Genomic DNA, 21,235 nt, shown 5'->3' on the forward strand with positions numbered 1-21,235 from the left:
GCTTGATTGAATCAGAATCTTGGCTCTGCCATCCCGCAGGCTGGAGCCTCAGTCAAACGAGTGCATTTCTCTGTGTCAGTTTCCCCATCTGAAAACAGAGGTGGGCTGGCTTGTGACACGGCCCTGAGGACGGTGGGGGACCGCGGTCCGGGGTAAGTGGAGCCGTCCCCATCCGCATCTCCACCTTCATCCGAGGCGGTGGTGGCTCCTGGAATTTGGGGTGAGTAGCAACACAGGCTGGGCTCAAATGCCGCCCCCTCCCCCAGGCCAGGGAGAGACCCCGACTCCACCGCCCGGCTCCAAGTGCATCAGTCCCACACGGCTCCCAGGACGTGCCCTGCACGGGTGCACGGACGACACCAACCTCCCCCCTCCTTCTCCACGTGGCTACCCAACCTGGGACAGTCGCCCTGAGAAGGGGCCGCGCAGGGAGGCACCGGACGCCCCTAAGAAATCACAGGTCTCCAGACACGTCTTTAATGTCTTGCAAGGGGCCCCACAGAAGGGGAGGGAATAAATACAGAAAAGTTGTAAGATGCAGTGCGCCCGGGCCCCCAGACTGGGAAGTGGGGGAAATGCCTGTGGGCCTCAGTTTCCCTCGTCTGTAAACAGGGCAGGACACACCTTGAGGCACAGGCTCTGGAAGGGACAGCGTTCTCTCTTGCCGCCCGGAACGGGAAGTCCCCGCGCCGCCCAGACCTCAGGCCGGTGGATGCCGCCTCCTGTCCGCTAGGGGGCGCCAGAGTCCGGCGCCCTCGGACTGAAGACCCGCTCCCCCATCGCTGGGCTGGCGCATCACCTCGGTGGGGGTCCGCGGCCTCTTCCCCGGAGAGGACCTCCCCAGGGGTGGGGCAAGTCCTCGATCCTCTGCTCCCCTCACGTTTTCCTCCACCCTGCCATCCCAAGTGGCCCTTGTGCTCCCTTTCCGAGGAGGTAAACGGAGTCAAGGGAGGGCAAAGGCAGGGGTTGTCCTGGGGGAGGGTCAGAGAAAGGAGGGGGCGGCGACCGGCCTTCAACCGCCGACTCACTCGCGGCCCTTCCGCCCCCCGGACCTGGGGCTGAGCGACAGGGGGCGTCTGGGCTCACTGAGCACCGGTCCGCTCGCAGGTCCCGCCTGCCACGCGCGGGTCTGAGCCCGGGGGCAGCAGGGCCTGGGTCACAGCAGGTTGATCTCGTCCAGGTAGCGGGCCAGGACCGAGTCCCGCACGTCCTTGAAGACCTTGCGGATGTTCTGGGTGTCCGTGGCACACGTGTAGTGGCTGAAGAGGCGCCGGGAGCGCGGACCCCTCCTGTCCCCGTCAGCGCTGTCCACGCAGCCGGCGTACATTCCGGTGTACATGTCCAGGATGAACCTCTTGGCTGCCTCTGCGTCCTGCTTCGGGCCTGGGGGAGCAGGGGTGGGCAGTCAGGGCACGCGGTTCGTGGGGCATGCGGGAGACTCTCCCCGCTGAGCCACAGAGGGGGATCTGGAGACCCTGCTCCAGACGTGGACTACATCAGGGCTGCAGGGGCCGCAGGGACCGGGCACCACGTGCAGGCCGGCGCCATCTTTTGTCTTTCTAGAGGGTCACATGACCATCAGGTCCAGCCAATGGGAGCCTCAAGCATGGACTCTGAGTCACATGACTGGGATGGAGCAATAAGGCTTGGCTCTGGGACTTTAGGCAGAAAGAAACCCTCTCCCTTGGCTGGGCTTGTAACGGAGGGGATGGGCACCTGGCGTGGCAGAGAAAGACGTCCCTGAGCAGTGCAGATAGGTAAACCGAGGCCAAGAGGAGGGGAGGGACGGCCACCCTGGGGAGGCAGCTGACATGCGCAGCCTCTCTGTTTCTGCGTCTTTCTGTGTCTGTGTCTCTCTGTCTTAAGCACCGTGTGAGCTAAGGCTTTTGGAGCCCAAGACCTGGCTCTGCTACTTACTAGTTGGGTTGCCTTAGAGGGTAGTCCATGCAACTGCTGTGAGCCTCAGTTGCCTCATTTGTAAAGTGGGGATCCTAACAGGCCCAAGCCTCTCAGAGTTGTGGGGATTCAGTGCAATCATGTAGAGGGCTCTGTACTCAATAACCAGAATGTTATCATCATTCTTCCAGAAAGGCAGGGTACCCAGCGGGTAAGGCTGGTGGCTCCTGACCCAGACAGCCTGGGTTCAAATCCTGCCTCTGCCACTCACTGGCTGTGTGGCTTTTGGGGAGCGTTTGCACCGCCCTGTGCCTCGGTTTCTCCATCTCCGTGGTGGTAAGAAGAAAGAATTCCACTGCACAGGGAGCTTCCAACGGTGTTCGATGCCTGAGCTGTTGTTATAATCACAGATGTTATTTAGTACAGAAGAGGGAAGGACTGAGCGCCAGAAGTTGGCAAAGAGTACTCAAGCCTCTGGCTGGGAGAAAAAGGTGAGTCATGAAGGTTCCCTTTGATGGGAAGGAAAAGAGTCCTTCAAAACTGTCCACTTTAGGGGCGCCTGGGTGGCTCAGTTGGTTAAGCGACTGCCTTCGGCTCAGGTCATGATCCTGGAGTCCTGGGATCGAGTCCCGCATCGGGCTCCCTGCTCGGCAGGGAGTCTGCTTCTCCTTCTGACCTTCCCCCCTCTCATGTGCTCTCTCTCATTCTCTCTTTAAAAAAAAAAAAAAAAAACTGTCCACTTTAACCCCATCCCCAAATTCTCCACACCATGTTCCCGTTCCCAAGGCTGCTCAGCTGGGGAAGGAGTAAGGGCTGTCCGCCATGCTGGAATAAGTTGACATCTGTCTCTCAGGCCCCCAAGGCTTCTGGATCTGATTGGTTGAGAGGGGCTCACATGGGCTCTGAGCCCTAACAAGGCCAAGGGTCACACCCATGGTGATGTCACCAAACTTAAGAGCTGCATCTGCTTGTGTATTGGGGTGAATAGCATCCCCTCAAGTCCCTGTCCACCCAGAACCTCAGAATATGACCTTATTTGGAAATAGGGTCTTCAGATGTAATTAGTTAGCCTGAAATGGGGTCATACTGGATTAGGGTGGGCCCGGTAGCCAATGATTGGAGTCCTTATAAGAAGAGGAAAGGCAGGCGTGCGCGCGCACGCACGCGCACACACACACACGCAAGGCCATATGACAACTGAGGAGATCGGAGTGATGTGTCTATAAGTCAAGGAACCCCAAGGATTGCAGGCAACACCAGAAGCTAGTGGAGATGCCTGGCACAGATGTCCCCTCAGAGCCTCCAGAAGGAACCAATCCTGCTGACATCTCGATTTCACACTTCTGGCCTCCTTAACTGAGGGGAATACATTTCGGTGGTTTTCTGCCCCCTAGTTTGTGGCCCCAGGAAATGAAGCCAATTTGTCTCCCGCACGGCCGCCATTACTCCCCTCCCTGTAGGTGGGTGCCATTTGGCCATCAAGAGGGGAGTCTGTTTGCCTCCTTTTGAGTCTGAGCTGGCCTGAGTGATTTGTTTGACCAATAGAGTGAGGCATCTCTAACCATCTGGGACTTCTGAGGCTCCCCCCACCCAAACCGGGGCTGAAGCCTGGCTACCGTGAAACAGCCATGCTGTGAGGAAGCCCAAGCCTCATGAAGGGACCCTGGATTAGGAGACACCAGATGGGGCCAGGGAGGGGTGCGGGGATGGGGGAGAAAGCAGCAGAGGGAAGGAGGGGGAGGCAGGGAGGGAGAGGGGTGCAGAGCGATCAGACACACGGTGTTAGAAGTTGGAGGGGTATCTCAGTCCCGGCCACCTCAGCTGATGCCATACACATCAAAGATGAACTCACCCACCTCAACCTTTCCAAGTTCCTGCCCCACAAAAATGTGAGCAAAGTCAAAGGGCTGCTTTAAGCCCCTAACCTGGGGGGCAGTTTGTAGCTCAGCTGGGATATTTCCACCAGCCCCTCACAGCGGCCCTCCAGGGAGAGCGCGAGCCCATACGTCGTCCGTTCCTGGGACTCACCCAAACCCCACCTCCCTTCTCTGTAGGATATGCTAAACGGTGCCGTGGCCAACTCCCCCATCCTCCTCTCCAGAAGGCCAGGCCCTTTGCCCCTCGGGCTGGGCTGAGGGCTCACTCCCAAACCTGCTCCTTAGTCCTGATTCCTGCGTGCTTGCCGAGACACGACCGTGGCTACCAGCACCGCATGTAAGAGGGTTGCTGTATTTGTGAAAACCGAGCCATGTGCCTTGGAAGGACTTGTCCAAAGGTCAGGCACCGGTTTCCTTTTGAATCTGCTATCTTAGATGTAGATAAGATGACTATGAAAGATCGAAAAAGAAGTCTCAGAAATCGAGGCAGATTCTGGAAATGGTTGTTGACGCCTTCCAGGTGTGGCTTATGACAATGAACTCTACAGTGGACCCACGCGCAAGAGATCTACAACACCTGCCTCCTTGGAGCCCCCTGCTTGAAGCCACGGCATCAAGAGAGATGGTGGCTGTCACTTTCTCCCCATTCTGCAGAGGGGGACACTGAGACTCACGGCTTGGGTCTAGAACTCAGGTCTGTCTGATCCCATTTGAAACTCCACTGACTCCAGCTGAGGTAGTCTGGACCAACATTTCTCTTGGGAGCTGCTTTCGGGAGGCGAAGGGTTACAGAGAGTTCTAGAACCACTCACCCTGAAAACTGGGGAAGTAGGTAGCCAGGTGGGAGGTGGGGATCTTCTCCTCGAGGATGTCAGTTTTGTTGAGAAAGAGGATGACAGATGTGCTTTTGAACCAGGGCAGTTCCAGGATGGTGCCAAACAGGGCCAGGCTCTCCTTCATTCGGTTCTGGGTTGGGCGGAACAGGCACGTCATTGCTCCAATGGCTGGCTTGGCCCAGACAGGAGCCCTCCCCCTCCATGTGGAGATGGGGCTGTCAGCCTAACGTCCAGGAGCTTGGGGCTCCCCAGCTTCTGGCTGGGTCAGAGGGGGTGTGCCCATGCTTTTGTGTGGCCTCTACTGTCTTGACTAGTGTCCCCCACAAGTTCATGTCCCTCTGGAACTTCAGAATGGGACCTTATTTGGAAATAGAGTCTTTGAAGATGTAACTAGTTAAGAAGAAGTCATAGTAGATTGCCACCTCCAATGGCAGAGGTCCTTATAAAGAGGGGATGTTTGGACACAGATGCAGGGGATAAGACCATGTGACCACAGAGGCAGAGATGGGGCGACGTGGCCCAAGGATGGCCAGCGACCCCCAGAAGCAGGGAGAGCTAGGGATAGAGTCTCCCTCACAGGCTCGGGAGGAACGAGCCTGGCCAACATGCTGGTCTGGGGTGTGTGGCCTCCAGCACTGGGAGAGGAAATGTCTCCGTAGCTCCAGCCCCCAGAACTTCACATTTTATTATGGCAGCCCCAGCAAACTAGCACATGGCGGGTGGCTGCATTCAAGCAAGATCTATGGCAGAATGACCTCAAATTCAATCTGTTTCATTTGGCCTGAGAGTCAAAATTTTAGCATCTGACCCTTGGGTCTCCAGACTGTGCGTGTGACATTTTAACCCCTAAAAGTGCAAACGTCTGAAACAAGCCAGGTCCTAATTAGGAGAAGAGTTCAAAAAAGAGCAATGCCCAGTCTTTCTGAATAAAAGCAGGACACTGTCCCTGGAGCATGCCCCGTTTTCCCAGGCCAGCTGCATTGTGCTTCCTGGGGGCCACGTCTCGGGGCTCGAGCATCCCTTTGAGAGAGAGAGAGTCCGGGGTGCTTGTGGATCTGTGTCTTGGACTCAATGCTCTGACCACGGAAGAGTGGAGGGTGGAGCTCAGAGCCACGCCAGATGCACACAGACCCACTCAAGAGTGGCAGGGGGGTTTTCTGCTCAGCTGTGCATCCCGGGGACAGCAGGAGGCAGCGCCCCTGCACCCGCGGTGGCCTCACCTCCTGGTTGTTCTCCTCCAGACACTGGTCGTATTCGCTCAGCGAGGCTAGGTAGATGAGGGCAATCACGTTCTCGAAGCAGTGGATCCACTTCTTGCGTTCTGACTTCTGGCCCCCGACATCCACGATCCTGCCAGGAATCACCCCCCTGTCAGGCCTGATCAGGAACCCCTGCCATGGCACCCCAGACCCCAGGCACGTCTGAGGCATGTCCAGATCAATATTTAATAGCAGCAGGAACTGGGGGCAGCCTCTGGCCTCTGCTGCGTTACTGCATTTCAGCCCCATGAGGCAGATGTTACTGTTGACTTATTTACACATGGAGGCACGGGAGGGGAGACTTTGCTGAGCTTCTGCATTGGGCTGCCTGACTTTCACCCCAGGGTAGACGACGGCAGGTCAGACACATCCGAGGTCTGCCCTGGTTCTGGCGGGTGACCTGGGGCAAACTGCCGAACATGTCCAGAACTCAGTCTCCCTATCCGTGATGTGCGCATTGTTCTGACGGGCCAACACCATCCCCTCTGTGTGTGGCCCAGGGTGAGGGCCCAGCCTCCACCTCCACACACCGCAACAAAAGCCTGAGCCCTCCCGCCTTCCTCTTCTCTCCTCTAAGAAATGTGGGTCACTGCTAACAAGGCTTGCATCATTTCCCCAGGGATGGGACTGTTACCCAGGCAGCCAACAGGAAATGCCAGAAGCCCCAGAGCAAGAAGGGACTTGCCCCTTTGTATGGACAGGAAACCAAGGCTGCCCATCCACCCATCCACCCACCCATCCACCCATCCACCCACCCACCCATGTATCCATTCATCACCCACATAGCCATCCGCCCTTCCTTCTGTCCGTCCTTCCACCCACCCATCCCTCCATCTACCCCCGTACTCATCCATCCATCCACCCATCTATCCATCTATCTACCCACCCACCTACCCGTGCATGCATCCATTATCCATCCACCCACCCTCCACACATCTACACCTACATACACTCACCCATCCATCCACCCATCCATCCTTCCATTTTCCAATCATCCTCCCACATTCACCAACTTCTACTCTGATCTTGAGCTGATCATCACTAGCAAAGCAGGAGAATCAAACTCATCCCCTGGCCTTTTGGGGCTCTCCATCAGGGGAGGAGACCGATGGCAAACAGAAAATTATGAACCATCCTCGTAAGGGCTATGAAAAGGCCAGAGGGGCATGTTCAGGGGGTCAATCTAGGGAAGCATGGGACTCAATACGGGTGAAGTGAACACAACCCCTGTGTCCAGTCCTCACCCTGCACCCTCCACAGTTCCCTGCCATGAACCTACAGACAGGGAGCTTGCTGAGGTCACAGATGACCCTCTCACCACAATCCCAGAAATCACTGCTCTCAGTGTACTCTTTCTGATCTCGCCTTAGTCTTTGACACTGGTCATCATTCTGCCTGGATGACCCCGTGCTGCACTGGCCACTCACACATGTGCCTTGCAGCTCAGGCCTGTGTATGCCCAGCTACCTCCCAGATGCCCCAGATCCCTCAGACTCTAGTGTCCTGAACGACTTCGTTGTCTAACTGAATACCCCCATGCTGCCGCCACCACACATTGACCCCATCACCTTGATTCTCGGACTTTTACACTCATCTAGTCCTGCCCGTTTTACACCCAAAATGATTTTTGCACCATCCCTTCATTTCCATCCCCATGACCACTGCCCTGGCCCTTACCAACACTTCCTGCCTGAATCATGGCTCCTGCCTCCTCCTGAGTCTCCTGACCTCCAGCCTCAGCCCCTCAAGGAGATCACCTTTTGAGCTTCCCCAGCCCTGAATCAATCCCTCCGGAATATCACTGACCACACAGTCTCTGTCTCCTCCTACCTAGCAGCCCTTCAAGACTTATCCTAGTGAACTCCTACTCATCCTTCAATGCCCTAATACCAATGTCCCCTCCTTAGGAAGACCTGCCCTCCTAGAGCTCTGGTCGCCCCACTCTGGGCTCTTCCAGGTCTCAGACCTGACTGCAAAGGGGCTGAAGGTGTCGAGATCCAGCTCTGCCCCCTTCATCCTGGAAGCCACTTGAGGACTGGGACTGGGAAACTCCTACTCATCCTTCAGGGCCCCAGTTCCTTTGCCTGCCTATAGGAAGCTTCCCCCGACTCTGGGCTGTGAGCTCACCGCAGGTTGGTCTTCTGCACGGAGAAGCAGTACTCATTGATGCCGGTGGTAGGCATGCGGCTTCGGAGCACGTCCTGTGCTGTGGGGATGTAGCCCTCCTCAGTGATGCGCTCCAGGTGAGACAGGTAGCTGTGGAGTGAGGAGCCCTGAGGCCCAGCCTTGCAGACTTAGTTTGTTTCTCAGACCCCCCACCCAAAGCCCAGTGAGGCCCCTGCTCGGGGAGGGGCCAGGATCTCTGGGTCTGCAGGTAGCCCAGAAGCATCACCCTGATGCTGTGGGAACATCGGGAAGAAGCCGTTTCACCCTCAGAGCAGCAGGACCTCAAGGACACTGTGAACTCAAGAACAGTTTCACTGTGTGCGGGGGGGTCACCTTCGGGGAGCTGTCACCCAGTGACAGCTGGGTCCCAAGAAAAGTCCCAGCTGTCACATCACCCTAGATGCCCAGCATGGTACTCAGGACAGTGTCACTGTCTGATGATGAGCAGCATCACCCCAGGAATGATGTCACTGCAGGTCAGTGCCCCCCCTCCCCAGGAATGACATCACTCTGGAGCAAGACCATCCATAGCCAGCCCACCCCACAGCATGTCCCACATCAGGAGCCCACCAGCCTGGGCCCTGTCTGTCCAAGAGCAGTCCCTGGGAGGAGTTCATCACTGGCTGCCTCTCAGCCGCACCCTGCACCCCACACCTGCCACCCGTGGGCCCCGGACTCACTACACGGCCGAGTCGAGCAGGTGGAACTCTCGGCGGCGCTCATAGCAGGCCCGGATGCCGGCGTCCCTCCACAGCCACTGCATGGCCACGGCGTAGTGCTTCTCGAAAGTGGTCACTTTGTACGGGTCCTGGCTCATGACCAGACTGGCATAGTGCTGCGGAGGGATGCACGGGGCACATCAGGGGCGGGGCCGCCCTACACACATCCCTGCAAGCCACCTCCTCTCTCTGCGACGGAGCCCCCTGCACACTGCTGTCCTGCTCCACCCCTCTGTTCTGCTCCTTCCTTCCCTCCCACACGAGTTTGTCCCCAGATGGAGGGCAGAGGGGCTGCAGAGAACACAGGTGGATGTCAGTTCTGGTTCCTGGACACCTGTGAGGCAAGTCGCTACAGGTGCCCCCACCACAGACTAGATAATGCAATGAAGCCCTGTGGCCCGGTTTCTCGGGGAGGTAGAGGCACGTGCAGCCTGAGCCTCCTGCCCGGTGGCCCCACGTTTTCCCCTTCTTCCTCACAGCAACCTCCACTCCATCTCTCCTTCCCTTCCAGCAAGAAGTCATCAGTGCTGATCAGACTCCTGCGCTGGTGTGGGCACACATGTAGGCATGTGTGCGTGTGGGCTTGCATATGCCTGTGAATCCGCGTGTGTATGGGTGTGCATCTGGGCACATGCATGTGAGCTTTTGTGGATCTGTGTGTTCCTGAGACTGGGAATGTGACTAAGATGTCCACGATCTCTAATTAACACTGTACTGAGGTCCTTGCCAGTGCCATACGACAGGGAAAAGAAAGGAAAGGTGTCAGGTTTGGAAAGGAGCATGTTCTGCTGTGGTTATTCACAGGTAACATGATTCTATGTAGAAAATCCAAAACAGCCTAGAGATGAGCTATCAGAATAAACCAGTTAACTTAGCAAGGTCCCTGAATGCAAGATCAATAAACAAAACTCAAATGGGTGGCTATATATTAACCACGAATCAGTGGAAATTTTTAAAAGTTTGAATCCCATTTACAGTGGCACTGAAAGATAGCAAATACCTAGGAATAAATCTAACAACAGATGTGAAAGCTCTCTACACTGAAATGTAGAAAACACCACCAAGGAAAATTGAAAAGATCTAAATAATCGGAGGGCTATGCCATGCCCGTGGATTGAAAGACTCAGCATTTTTTTTTAAGCTGCCGATTCTCCCCAAATTAATCTACAGATTCCATGCAATTCTACCAAGATCCCAGAAAGGTATGAAGGTGTGTGTGTGTGCAAAAACTGACAAGATAATTCTAAACTTTATGTAGAAATGCAAAAGGACCCAAAGTAGCCAAGACAATTCTGGAGAAAAATAAAGTGGTAGGATTTACACTAACAGGCTCGAAGCCTAGATATTAGGAAACTACAATCATTAACATGAAGTGATATTCACTCAAAGGTAGATAAATTGACCAGTGGAACAGAAGAGCATTAGCAGGTCCAGGCACATTTGAACACTTGATTTATCACCAAGATGAGACTATGGTACAGTGGGAAAAGCATAAGAGGCACTAGCACGATTGAGTATCTGTCCTGGGGAGAATGAGGGGTGGGGGTGGAGTGGAAGGAAAGAAACATAATCCCTGCCTCACACCCTACACAAAAATCAATTCCAAGTGGAATGTAAATCTAAAGATGAAACAACAAAGCTCCCTTTAAAAGACAGCAATAAAGAGTTTCATCATGACCTTGGAGTGGAAAAACATCTCAGTCTGGCTCCAAACCCGCCCACCCCCACCACAACAACACACTATTAACCAGAAGATTGACACACTGGACTTCATTGAAATTAAGAGCTATTCATCCAGACACCATGAAAACAGTGAAAATACAAGGAACGGATGGGGAGAAAGTATTTGCAAAATGCATAACAGAGTGCTCATATCCAGAACCTACAAAGAATCTGCTACAGATCAGTAAGAAAAAAACTGACAATACTTTTTTTTTTTAAATGGGCAAAACTAAAAACAAAAACAAAAATGGGCAAAAGTTTTGAACAGGTGCTTCACAAAATGGAATATCCAAGTGTCCAACACATATATGAAAAGCTGTGCAGCCTCCTTATTAACCAGGGAAATGCGAATCAGAACCACAATAAAATATGACCAAGAACCCACCAGAATGGCTAAAACGAGGGGACAGCATCAGGTGTTGGCTAGGATTTGGGGCAAGCAGAACTCTTCACACGCGGCTGCTTGGGGACAGTTTGGTGTCTCCTCCTTACCTAATCCACTTTATTATCCACATCGACTTCTATGCAGATACCCAACGGAAATGCACAGATTGGCATAAAATATATATGGTAGAAAGGAACAAATCACAACTATGCCCCCAACGATGGAAGAATTCCAGATACACTGTGCAGTGCCAAAAGCCAGACGTGGCAGAACATTCCGTCTAATTCCATGCAGGAGAAGTTCAAAAATAGGCAATACGCTGATGGGAGACGGGATAGTGGTTAGCCCCGGGCGGGGGTGGGAGGATAGCCATGTCGGGAAGGGGCCTCTGGGGACATCTTCTGCTTCTCGCCCTGGGCAATGGTTACACACGTGTCTTTGCTTTGTGATGATTCACTGAGCTCGCAAGCTGGCTTCTTTGACATATGTGTTACATCGCAATAAAAAACGTTATTCTATAAAGCAAAGCAGCATAACCAAAGGTGGTGGCCTGGTTGGTGGGTGCTTCTCTTTGGTCTTCCACTTGTGGACTGTGAAAATTGAGTCAAGTGAATCACTTCCTTGAGCCTCCTGTTTCTCAACTAGGAGATGGGGACGATGGCACCCAGCTAGAAGGGGTTTTGTCCCTTCTGCCGATGCTTACTGTGCCCTACTACACTCCAGGCACCGTTGTGAGAGCTTTCAGCACTTTTGATAGATCACATTCTTCTATCAGCCCTGTGAGGAAGGTTCTACCAGCCCCAGTTGCTCTTCTGAGGTCCTTGGACCAACTCAGATTCAAAATCACAAGCTTTCTGATTCGAGAAAGGTGATGTCACCTCACACCTGTTGGAATGGCTATTATAAACACCAAACAAAGGACAGGTGCTGGCAGGGATGTGGCGAAGCTGGAACCCTTGTGCCCTGTTGGGGGAAATGCAAACTGGTGCAGCTGCTGTGGGAAACAGCATGGAGGTTGCTCTAAAAAATTAAAATAGAACTACCCTGTGATCCCACAATTCCACTTCTGAGTGTCTAACCAAAAGAATTGAAATCAGGATCTTGAAAAGATACTAGCTTCCCATGTTTCCTGTAGCACTATTCACAACGGCCAAGATGTAGAAACAACCTAAATGCCCATCAACAGATGAATGGAAAATGAAAAAGTGGTGTGTACATGCGCGTGTGTCCTCGTGCACGTGCACGCACACATACACGCTGGAATATTACATAGCCTTAAAAAAGAAACGGATTCTGCAATAGATAACAACACTAATGAACCCAGGAGACATCGTGTTAAGGGAAATAAACCAGTCACAGAAGGACAAACACTGCAGGGTCCCACTCATGTGAGGCATCTAGAAAAGGCAACCCCACGGACACAGAGCGTGGAATGGGGCCGGTGGAGGGGGATTCGGGGAACTGACATCCAACGGGCATGAAGTTGTAGTTAGGAAGGTGGATGTGTTCCAGAGATCTGCTGTTACCAGCCCTGCCCCGTGCACACCGAGATGGGTTGCAAGGGTAGAGCTCATGGGAAATATTACCAAATAAAATTTAGTAAGAAAGGGATGTGACACGTGCATGCACAGTGGCCTTCCCCGCAGCAGGATGGGCAGGATTCAGTCAAACATTTCCACGGCGAAACGGGGGCTGGTTCAGGACTCCCACCCTGGGCATCGTGGGGTCCAGGGAGAGATGACCCAGCCCGGAGGTCCATGCATGAGAGGGAGCCAATGCCCAGCTGCCTGGGATGCACGGAAAACCCCCAGGAAAGTCCTGGGGTGAACCTAACAAGACCTGCGGGCCTGAAAAACACGGCCATGCCCCAGGTGCTGACCTGGAGGGTCTGAGTGGACATGGTCCTGACCTGGGGGGTCTGAAGGGTCATGGTCCTGGACTTTGAGGTCTGAGGGCACACTCTTGCCCTGCGGGTCCTAGTGGACACAGCCTGGGTTTGGAGGTCCGAAGGGACATGGTCCCACCCTGAGGTCCAGAGGGTCCCACCCAGCTTGAAGCCCAGCAGGAGAGGCCCCAGGATGCTCACGCTGCTCTCGGGCCTGCTGAAAGGGATCTGCAGCCGGTCCATGGCCTCAATCATGGCCCGCATGGAGACGAAGATGTTCTGGTAGACGAGGGGCCGGAAGCCCTTGCGGTCCTCCTCCGAGTAGCCTGCCCCGTGGATGATGCGCATCTGCTTGATGAACGTGCTCTTCCCGCTCTCACCGGGCCCTGGGGAGGCACACGAGCAGCTCAGCCCTGGGACTCCCGCTACCCACCACCCAAGCCTCCAGGGCTCAAATCCCGGCTCAGCCAGGGCCGCACTCTGTGACCCTGGGCGAGCGCCTTTACCTTCTGGGCCTCAGTTTCCCCAGGTGTAAGACGGGGTTCGCAACAGACCCTGCCCGCCAGCTCCCAGGAAAGGAGCTCACTGTAAGGGGCTCCCGGGGTGGGGGGGGGAGTGGTCAGCAAACTATGGCCTGTCGGGCGATCCAGCTAGCCGCCGATTTCTGCGTGGCCAGCAAGTTCTTACAGTCCGTATGGTAGCTTTTGCATCTCTAATACTTTTTACGGTTGTAGTTTTTACATTTCTAAACGATGGAAAGGTATTAAGAAAAAAAAAGACTATTTCATCACATGTGGAAATGATATGAGATTCACGCGTCAGTGCCCATAAATAAGGTTTTATTCACACACGGTCATGCCTGTGTGTGTACAAATGGACTATGGCTGTTTCCTCACTACAACAGCAGAGCTGAGCAGGTGGACAGAGACCGCCTGGCCTCAGCACTGAAAATATTCACCAACTGCTTGTACAGGAAAAGCTCGTGGAGCCCTGGCCTGCAGCATGCCTGGACACAACACAGTAAGAGCTACACTGGCGTTCGCTATGCTCAGCAGCAGTAGCAATGACTCTAGTTCGAATTGCTGTTATTATTATTTGCTATGATAATTTCGGGTAGAGAAAGTTTTATGAAGGCAATACAATAGAATAAATAGTGTTTAGCTGACTATAGCTGAATGTCAGGGAAGGCTTCTCGGTGGAGGTGATTTGTCTCGGAGTTGAGATCTGAAGTCTGGGAAGGTTGCTCTTGGGCCAAGATGTGGAGGAAGGGCACATCATGCAGAGGGCACAGCCCGTGCAAAGGTCCTGGGGCAGAACCAGGCCTGGTGTGTTGGAGAACAGGGAAGAGGCCATGTGGCTGGAGCAGAGCGGGTGAGGGAGAGAGAGGGAGGAGGGGAGGTCAGGGTGGGGATGGGGCAGGTGGTGCAGGGCCTCGGGGACCATGGAGAGGACTTGGACTTGCACTTTGACTGACCCCAGGGAGGTGGGAGCCCTGGAGGGCGGTGGGGAGTGGTACTCCTCACCCAGGTCCTCACAGGCATCCTCTGGCGGTGGGGGGCGGGGGGTGCAGTGAAGACAGACTGTGGCGGGCAAGGGCAGGAGCAGGGGGCCTGGGGTGGAGGTCTAGCTGAGTGATGATGGGGCTGCACCCCGGTGGGAGAGAAGGGGACGTTTGAGAGCTATTTGGAAGCCAGACTCAACGAGACCTTGCTGAGGGACCAGAGGGGTCCTTGCAGGGCCAGCTACACAATGTGCGGATCCAAGGGCAAGATGAGGCCCTTCTGAGCCCAGGGCGCTGTGGGCCTGCCCCGGTCTCACACCCAGGAAGCCGGCCCTGGGCTTGCGACAGTGACACTTGGATCTTCAATAGCCCGGGGCTGGAAGCTCAGAGACCAAGTCTCAACCCCCCACTGTCTGAGCTCTGGACTCTCCCTCTCTGGGTGCCTCTGTTTCCCCTTTTGTCAAGTGAGTGTGACAGCCAGGCAGGAGGTGTGGGACCAGGAGGCCCCTCCAACACCTTCCTGCCCTGCCCAGCTCCAGGGGGACACTGGCAGGGGGTCCTTCCAGGGACAGGGTGGCAGACTGGAAGGAGGAACAGGAAGGAGCAGAAAAGGAAGGGGTGGTCTGGTTGGAGCCCAGAAAGAGGAAATGGGGCAGAGGGAGCAGAGGGAGGGGAGGGTGGGAAGCAGAAAGAGGAGGAGGTGCTGTCTTGCATCACCCCCCCCCCCGGGGAGCTCCCTGTCCCCACATATCTCAGGGCAACAAAGGCAGGCCGGGGTGACACCAGGTATTCGTTAAGTCCACTGGACTCGAGGTCCAAGAGAAAGAGGTGCTTTTCTCTTGCCCTGAGGGACATCGGCAGGGAAAGGGGAGAGTGGCCGGGCTGGGAGTCAGGTGTGCAGGCCGGGCTGGTGGAAGGTTCTGCAGGGCACTCATCACCTGCTCTTGATCCTCGTCCTGGGACGGTCCCTGCCTTGTGGTGGGACCCAAACCCACGAGGTATTTAGGGGTAAAAAGCTGTCAGGCCTGCAACTTACTTGCAAACAGTTCAGGGGAATAAAAAATGAGTATGTACACGAATATATAATAAAACAAATTATAAATATAAGTATGCATTATATAAATTATGAATATACAAAAAAATTACGAATATACACACATATCCAGATACGTAGTGTGTACACAGAGAGAGATGGAGGACAGAGAGAAAATGGTAAAATGTCAACATTTGCAGAAGAATCGGGCGCCACTTTTCCGCGAGGTCTGAAAGTATCTCAAACTGAAAAGTGAGGTTGCCGAAGGGGACGCCCGAACAGGAAAAGGGCCCCAGCGGAAAACCAGGCACATTCCGAGTCGGGCGTGAATTTCTCAGCCATGACAAACGTGCTGTGCTCTCCGACATGTGACCTCGAGTGGAAGCCGTTTAGGAGTTGACAGGAATCCTCTGTACTCTACCTTTGCCATTTTCCTGTACATCTGAAATTATTCCAAAATAAAAAGTTTCCCCAAAACACCCAAACATCCCACGCCACGGGTCCACAGGCTGAAACTCTCCAACGTGGAGCTGTATGTGTCTGAGATTACGGAATTTCTTGGGTTCTAGGAAGGGCTGCATCCAGCTCACTGAATGTCCCTGTTGGGGGAATGTCCGAGCGAATATCACAGCCGGGGTCAAGCCCAGGAGCCCGGGGTGGGGGGTGGGGGAGAACACCCAGCCCCCAGAGCGCCGGCAACACAGCATGGCGGCGGTGGCCGTGAGCCCGGACTGAGGGACGGCTCTTGGCTCACTCTTCGTATGGGGAAACTGAGTCCCAGATAGGCTGATGGGATTGCCGTGGGCCATGCAGCCGATAAGTGGCCGAGCTAGGACGTAAACCTCGTTCCATCTGAGTCCTGAGTTTTAAGTAGGATACCAGAAAGTTCCCCATAAAGATAATCACAGCGAGCGTGATTTAACTCTTGGCGTCTGCCCGGCCCTGGGCCAAAACAGCCCGTGCCTGTCCTCGGTCAATCCCCACAAAGATTCCCACTGGCTTACCATCTGCAGAAGACACCCAAGGATCAGAGAGGTGAGGTGATTTTCCCAGGGTCACACAGCCAGAGGAGAAGCAGAGCAGTAAACTCAAGCCCTTACAGGTCCTGAGCCAACAAAATGGGATCCGGCCATCCAGCCGGGTCAGGCGTCACCCGAGTATCAGACGACGTCACCCGAGTATCAGACGACATCATCTGAGTATCAGATGACGTCATCCGGCTGCAGACACTCGGAAGCTAGACAGCTCCTGCAGGGGGGGCATACTGAGGCCAGCGCAGGGGACTGCGCCCTTTGCCCTCTCAGACCTGTCTCCCCCAGGAGTGTGGAGAGCAATCACAGGTCTCACAAAGCAGCAGCTAACTTGCTTTTTTTCTCTTCTCTTCTGTTTCGTTAAAGGAAAAAAAAAAAATCCTGGTCACCACCCACAAGATGGATCGTGTGGGGGGCGCCTGGGTGGCTCAGTCGTTAAGCGTCTGCCTTCGGTTCAGGTCATGATCCCAGGGTCCTGGGATCGAGCCCCGCGTCGGGCTCCCTGCTCTGCGGGGAGCCTGCTTCTCCCTCTCTCGCTCCCCCTGCTTGTGTTCCCTCTCTCGCTATCTCTCTGTCAAATAAATAAATAAAATCTTTAAAAAAAAAAAAAAGATGGATCATGTGACTCACGGATGGGTCACAGGCTGAAGTCTGAGCACTCCAGCGGGCGGAACCCCCTCTTTGCAGCCCAGGGCTATCCTGAAGCCAGGAAGGACTCTGGAACTTCTCCAGCCCCAGGCTCCCGGTCGGCTTCGGGACACCCCCACCCTGTGGGGCTGGGGGCCGCAGGGAGAGCTCTGTCCACCTGGCGGGTCAGAGGGAAGTGACTGCTTCCTTCTGGCGATGGGTGAGGAAGCGGAACCTCGCAGACACCGGGAGGGGCTGTACCAACCCCGGGCATCACGAGACACCCGTGCACCTCCTTCCCTGGTGGGTGGCCGCTCCAGGAAACAGGGCCTCGGGGTCACAGGGAGCCAGTCCTGGGCAGCTGGAGGGCAGGCGGCTTGGCGTCCATGTCCAGCTCAGGTTCAGACAGGCTGCCGACCCCAGCCCAATCCTGTCACCTCCCTGGGCCCCAGTTTCCCCATCTGTCATTGGGGAATTGGGGCTTTTCTCTCCAGGGGCACATTCACAGGGAGGTCAAATGCATGGGCTTTGGAACCAGAATTCTAGGTTCTGATCCTGGCTGTGTGACCTTGGGCAAATTGCTTCCCCTCTTTGGGCCTCGGTTTCCCCATCTTATCTACCTCAGGTGCTGCGGACAGAGCTGGCTCCTTTAATGGCTTCATTCTGATGCCCTCCACTCCCCAACAGCCAGTCGCTTCCTGTCCGGGGCAGACCCCTGGCCCCTCAGCCTGCTTCCTCAAAAAGATCAGCCACCTCCAGGAAAAAATAACTTTTGGATTCAATTCCTGTTTTCAAGAAGGGAGGGTGGTGTGAAGGCCGCCCTCGGAGCTGGGGGCGGGGGGGGGTAGTCAAGACCACAGTCCACAGCGCGGTCTACAGGGCCACCATCAGCGCATGGGAGGTGGACAACCTCCCCTCCCCCCACCTGACACCAGCAGAAGGGGCTTCCTGATGCGGGGCTGGCCCCGCAGTGGTCAGAGCCGTGTAGGGGCAAGGGACCGCCCCGGCTCTGGCGCAGCTCCAGGGAAAATCACCCCTGAAACAGGACTCGTTCATTCCCTTATTCATTTATAAAGTCTGCTCTGGGCATCTGCTCTCTGTCGGGGTCACCGCGCTCCTGGGCCGGATGCTGGGGACCCCGGGAATGAACGAGAGAGACACGGTCCCCACCTTTGTGCTGTTTGCTGTGTCACTGGAGAGACAGACAATGAAGAACAGTGAACAAGTCTAAGAGAATCTCAGTGAGTGAGTGCTCAGAAGAAAGATCAAGTGGATCAAGTGGAGGAAAGAGAAGGGTGGACGACCTTTGTAGCCAGCGAGTCCTGGAAGACTTCTCCAAGGAGGAGACACATGGGCCATGCTGCCTGAAGTGAGAGCACCGGCTGTGCCGAGGTGTGGGTGAGGCTGACAGGTCCTAGCAGGAGAACAGCACGTGCAAAGGCCCTGAGGTTCGGGTATATGAACTTGAGGTGTGCAAGGAGAGATCACCGACACTGATACACCTGAGCCTGCTGGACGGAGGAAAAGCAAGCAGATGGAACCAAAGAGAGGGCACCACCCCAAAGGCTCCGGGCCTGAAAAGGATGATGAGGGGGCCTGTGGTAGACAACTGGACGCCCATCCCTTTGACAGCTTTGAAGAAATGGGCAAGTGCTTTGAAAGGCACCGACAACCAAAACTCACGCGAGAAGAAATAGCCTAGCTAGCCCTCATAATATTATTATTAAAAAGTAATCAATCACACATCATCTATCATACCTATTATTACTGTAATAGCCTACCTGGTCTGAAGAAATCAGAGATAGCTATTAAAGTAATTAAATTCTTAATTAAAAGCTTCCAGGCTCAGACAGCCTCATTGGTGATTTTACCAAAGTGGTGTTTTTTTGTTTTGTTTTGTTTTTCGTTTTATCTGACAGAGAGAGACACAGCGAGAGAGGGAACACAAGCGGGGGGGGGGGGGGAGAAGCAGGCTCCCCGGTGAGCAGGGGGCCCGATGCGGGGCTCGATCCCAGGACCCCGGGATCATGACCTGAGCCGAAGGCAGACGCCTCACTGCCTGAGCCACCCAGGCGCCCCAGATTTTACCAAAGATTAAGGAAAACAAAATAGTCCATGAAGAAAGCAAAGAAGCCAAGTGACCACCAAAGGATTATGGGAGGAAGGAGTCAGAGCTGGGGTCTGAGAGGCCATGGGGCTGGAGCCTGGTCCCGACAGGCCATACCCGTGCCAGCTTCCTTGGAAAACGAAATGTGGCGGGGGGGGGGGGGGGGGGGGGGGAGGTGTCTTTTACCGGAACTGCGTGTAAGACTAGAGTGAGAAGGGCCCTGATTCAGGCGCGGTCCCGGGGGCCCCACGCTTTCACTCCTCGGGGCCCTTGGGGTCCTGGCCCACCGAGCCAGGGGAGAGAGAGGCCAGTGCACAGATGGCCAGCCTCCTGGCCCAGGGCCGGCTGGATGGCAGCTGTGACTCGGGGACACCCGACACCTTCCCCGCACCGCCCCCCCCCCCCCGCCGCCCAGCTGGGGCTCAGGATGTCCCGTGCAGGGCAAGGCCCGTGGGGGGTGGACACGCGAGCAGGACAAGACCTGGAGCTCCCCGGGGCCACAATCCCAGAGCCTTACAAGCCACCGAGCCCATCACTTCTCCCTCCCGCCCTGTTTTCTTTTCCTCCTTTTGCTCTTCTTGCCGCCGGAAATTATTTTATCTGCTCGTTGGTTTATGGGCTAACGTCTGCCTCCCTCATGGCAAGATGAGGTCCACGGAGACCGGGACGTTGCCCATGTCCGTAGCTGCTGCGCCCCAGGAGGCGTTCACTGTTTCTTGACTGACTGAATGAATGAAAGAGCCAACCCGCCCGTCAGGCAGGCAGGGCCGACGGGCAGTGCTCTGCCCGGGGGACCCCGCAGACAGTCAAGCCCTCCGTGGGGCGGGCCGCGTGGCCGGGAGAGGGCGGGAGGGCTTGTGTGGATGGCCGGCCGGCGAGGCCTGGGCCGGCCACAGACCTGAGCGCATGACTCCCTTGCCCTGACTCCACAGCCGGATCCGGTAGGGCGCGCGGGGCCTGCCGCCCCCGGGGCCACCTCCGCTGCGGCACAGGCCCTGCCAGGCGCCCGGAGCTGGGTGTCTCTGTGCCACAGGCTCCGTGCCCGGAAATGGGCTCCCAGACGCTCCCGGCCTGGCGGGGGTCCCGTCCAGGTCCCCGCCCAGGTCCCCGCCCGCCCCACTCACCCAGCAGCAGCAGCTTCAGCTCCCCGCGGTCCCGTTTCTTCTGCTCCAGGAGGATCTTGTTGATCTCCTGGTCGATGCGGGCTGCCGCCTTCTCATCCTCGGTCAGGCACCAGGGACAGCAGTGCCAGGTCAGGGAGCGGGCCATGGTGGGGGCCTCAGCGGGCACGAGGCGGCATGACCCCGGCCCCCGGGGAGGGCACCCCGCCCGGCTGGCCCCGGGGAGGGCTCCTGGCCGCCGCCCGCGGGGGGGGGGCTGCGCTCTTCTGGGGGGGGATCACCCCCAGGGACGCCTGACTTCCCGGCCTCGGGCACCGGGCGCCCGGCTCGGCAAGGCCTGAGTGCCCGGCACAGGCGGGTGGGGGCAGGAGGAGGAGCCCAAGAAGGTGTGGAGGTTCAGGGCTCCCCGCCCATCTCCAGACCTGCCCGCCCGGCCCTGCCAAACTGGTTGAGGGTGGGTGCCCCCGGGGAGGGCGGGCTGCCGGCAAGAAAAGGCCCTGGCCACAGTCAGCCTCCCGCAGCGCCCGCTGGGCCCTCCTTCCTCATTCTGGAGAAGGGGGTGGACTCCATCCTCCCTGGGCCTCTGCCGCCGCCTCTGGGCTGGCCCCAGGCCCACCCCTTCTTCCCCTCCACGGAGCCAATTAGAAGACATCATCAGAATGCCAATAACGATCTTTTTCAAAAAACAGTGAAGGCCAGGGGCTCCCGTGCAGGAGAGTTCCTGTTACCCCCCATGTGCAGATGAGCAAACCGAGGCACAGAGCCAGGAAGTGACTCGCCGGGACAGCCCCGACAGCGGCTGCAGAAGGACAAGACAGGGCTGGGAGTCTGCAGGGCCCCAGGCTCTAAGCGCTGAGCCGGCAGCCCTGGGGAGGGGCTGTTCCTTCTTCCTGCAAATACTTATTGAGTGCCTACTGTGTGCCAGGCGCAGTGCTAAGCATGACAGGAAACCAAAGGGGCAGAATCCCGGGCCTCCCTGCCTCTAACATCTCAGACAGAGACACAGATGAAGAAACACAGGTTTTTTAAAACATATTCCAGCCTGTTGGGTGGGTGATACGTTTATTCTG

The 21,235-nt window shown here is 55.9% G+C and overlaps 1 protein-coding gene across 1 annotated transcript; it reads right to left on the bottom strand.

Moving 5' to 3' along the window:
- Positions 1–463: 463 nt before the first annotated feature.
- Positions 464–20,723, bottom strand: GNA15 (G protein subunit alpha 15). Its single transcript, XM_025861074.2, has 7 exons — positions 20,169–20,723; positions 12,947–13,131; positions 8,715–8,869; positions 7,996–8,124; positions 5,830–5,959; positions 4,586–4,739; positions 464–1,383 (listed from the first exon to the last, which is right to left on the bottom strand). Exons 1-7 carry the CDS (start codon positions 20,311–20,313, stop codon positions 1,157–1,159), a joined length of 1,125 nt encoding a protein of 374 aa, XP_025716859.1. The 5' UTR covers positions 20,314–20,723; the 3' UTR covers positions 464–1,156.
- Between the last annotated feature and the right edge of the window lie 512 nt (positions 20,724–21,235).

This window comes from Callorhinus ursinus, unplaced genomic scaffold (genome assembly GCF_003265705.2).
Source record: "Callorhinus ursinus isolate GAN/ISIS: 27379988/994484 unplaced genomic scaffold, GSC_fseal_2.0 scaffold77, whole genome shotgun sequence".
NCBI classification, from domain to species: domain Eukaryota; kingdom Metazoa; phylum Chordata; class Mammalia; order Carnivora; family Otariidae; genus Callorhinus; species Callorhinus ursinus.

Coding starts and splice junctions, on each gene's coding strand:
- GNA15 (XM_025861074.2), bottom strand. CDS start 20,313: ATGGCCCGCTCCCTGACCTGGCACTGCTGTCCCTGGTGCCTGACCGAG. Junction 13,132..20,168: donor GCTGAAGCTGCTGCTGCTGG/GTGAGTGGGGCG, acceptor GTGCCTCCCCAG/GGCCCGGTGAGAGCGGGAAG. Junction 8,125..8,714: donor CTGCTCGACTCGGCCGTGTA/GTGAGTCCGGGG, acceptor CTCACTCCACAG/CTACCTGTCTCACCTGGAGC.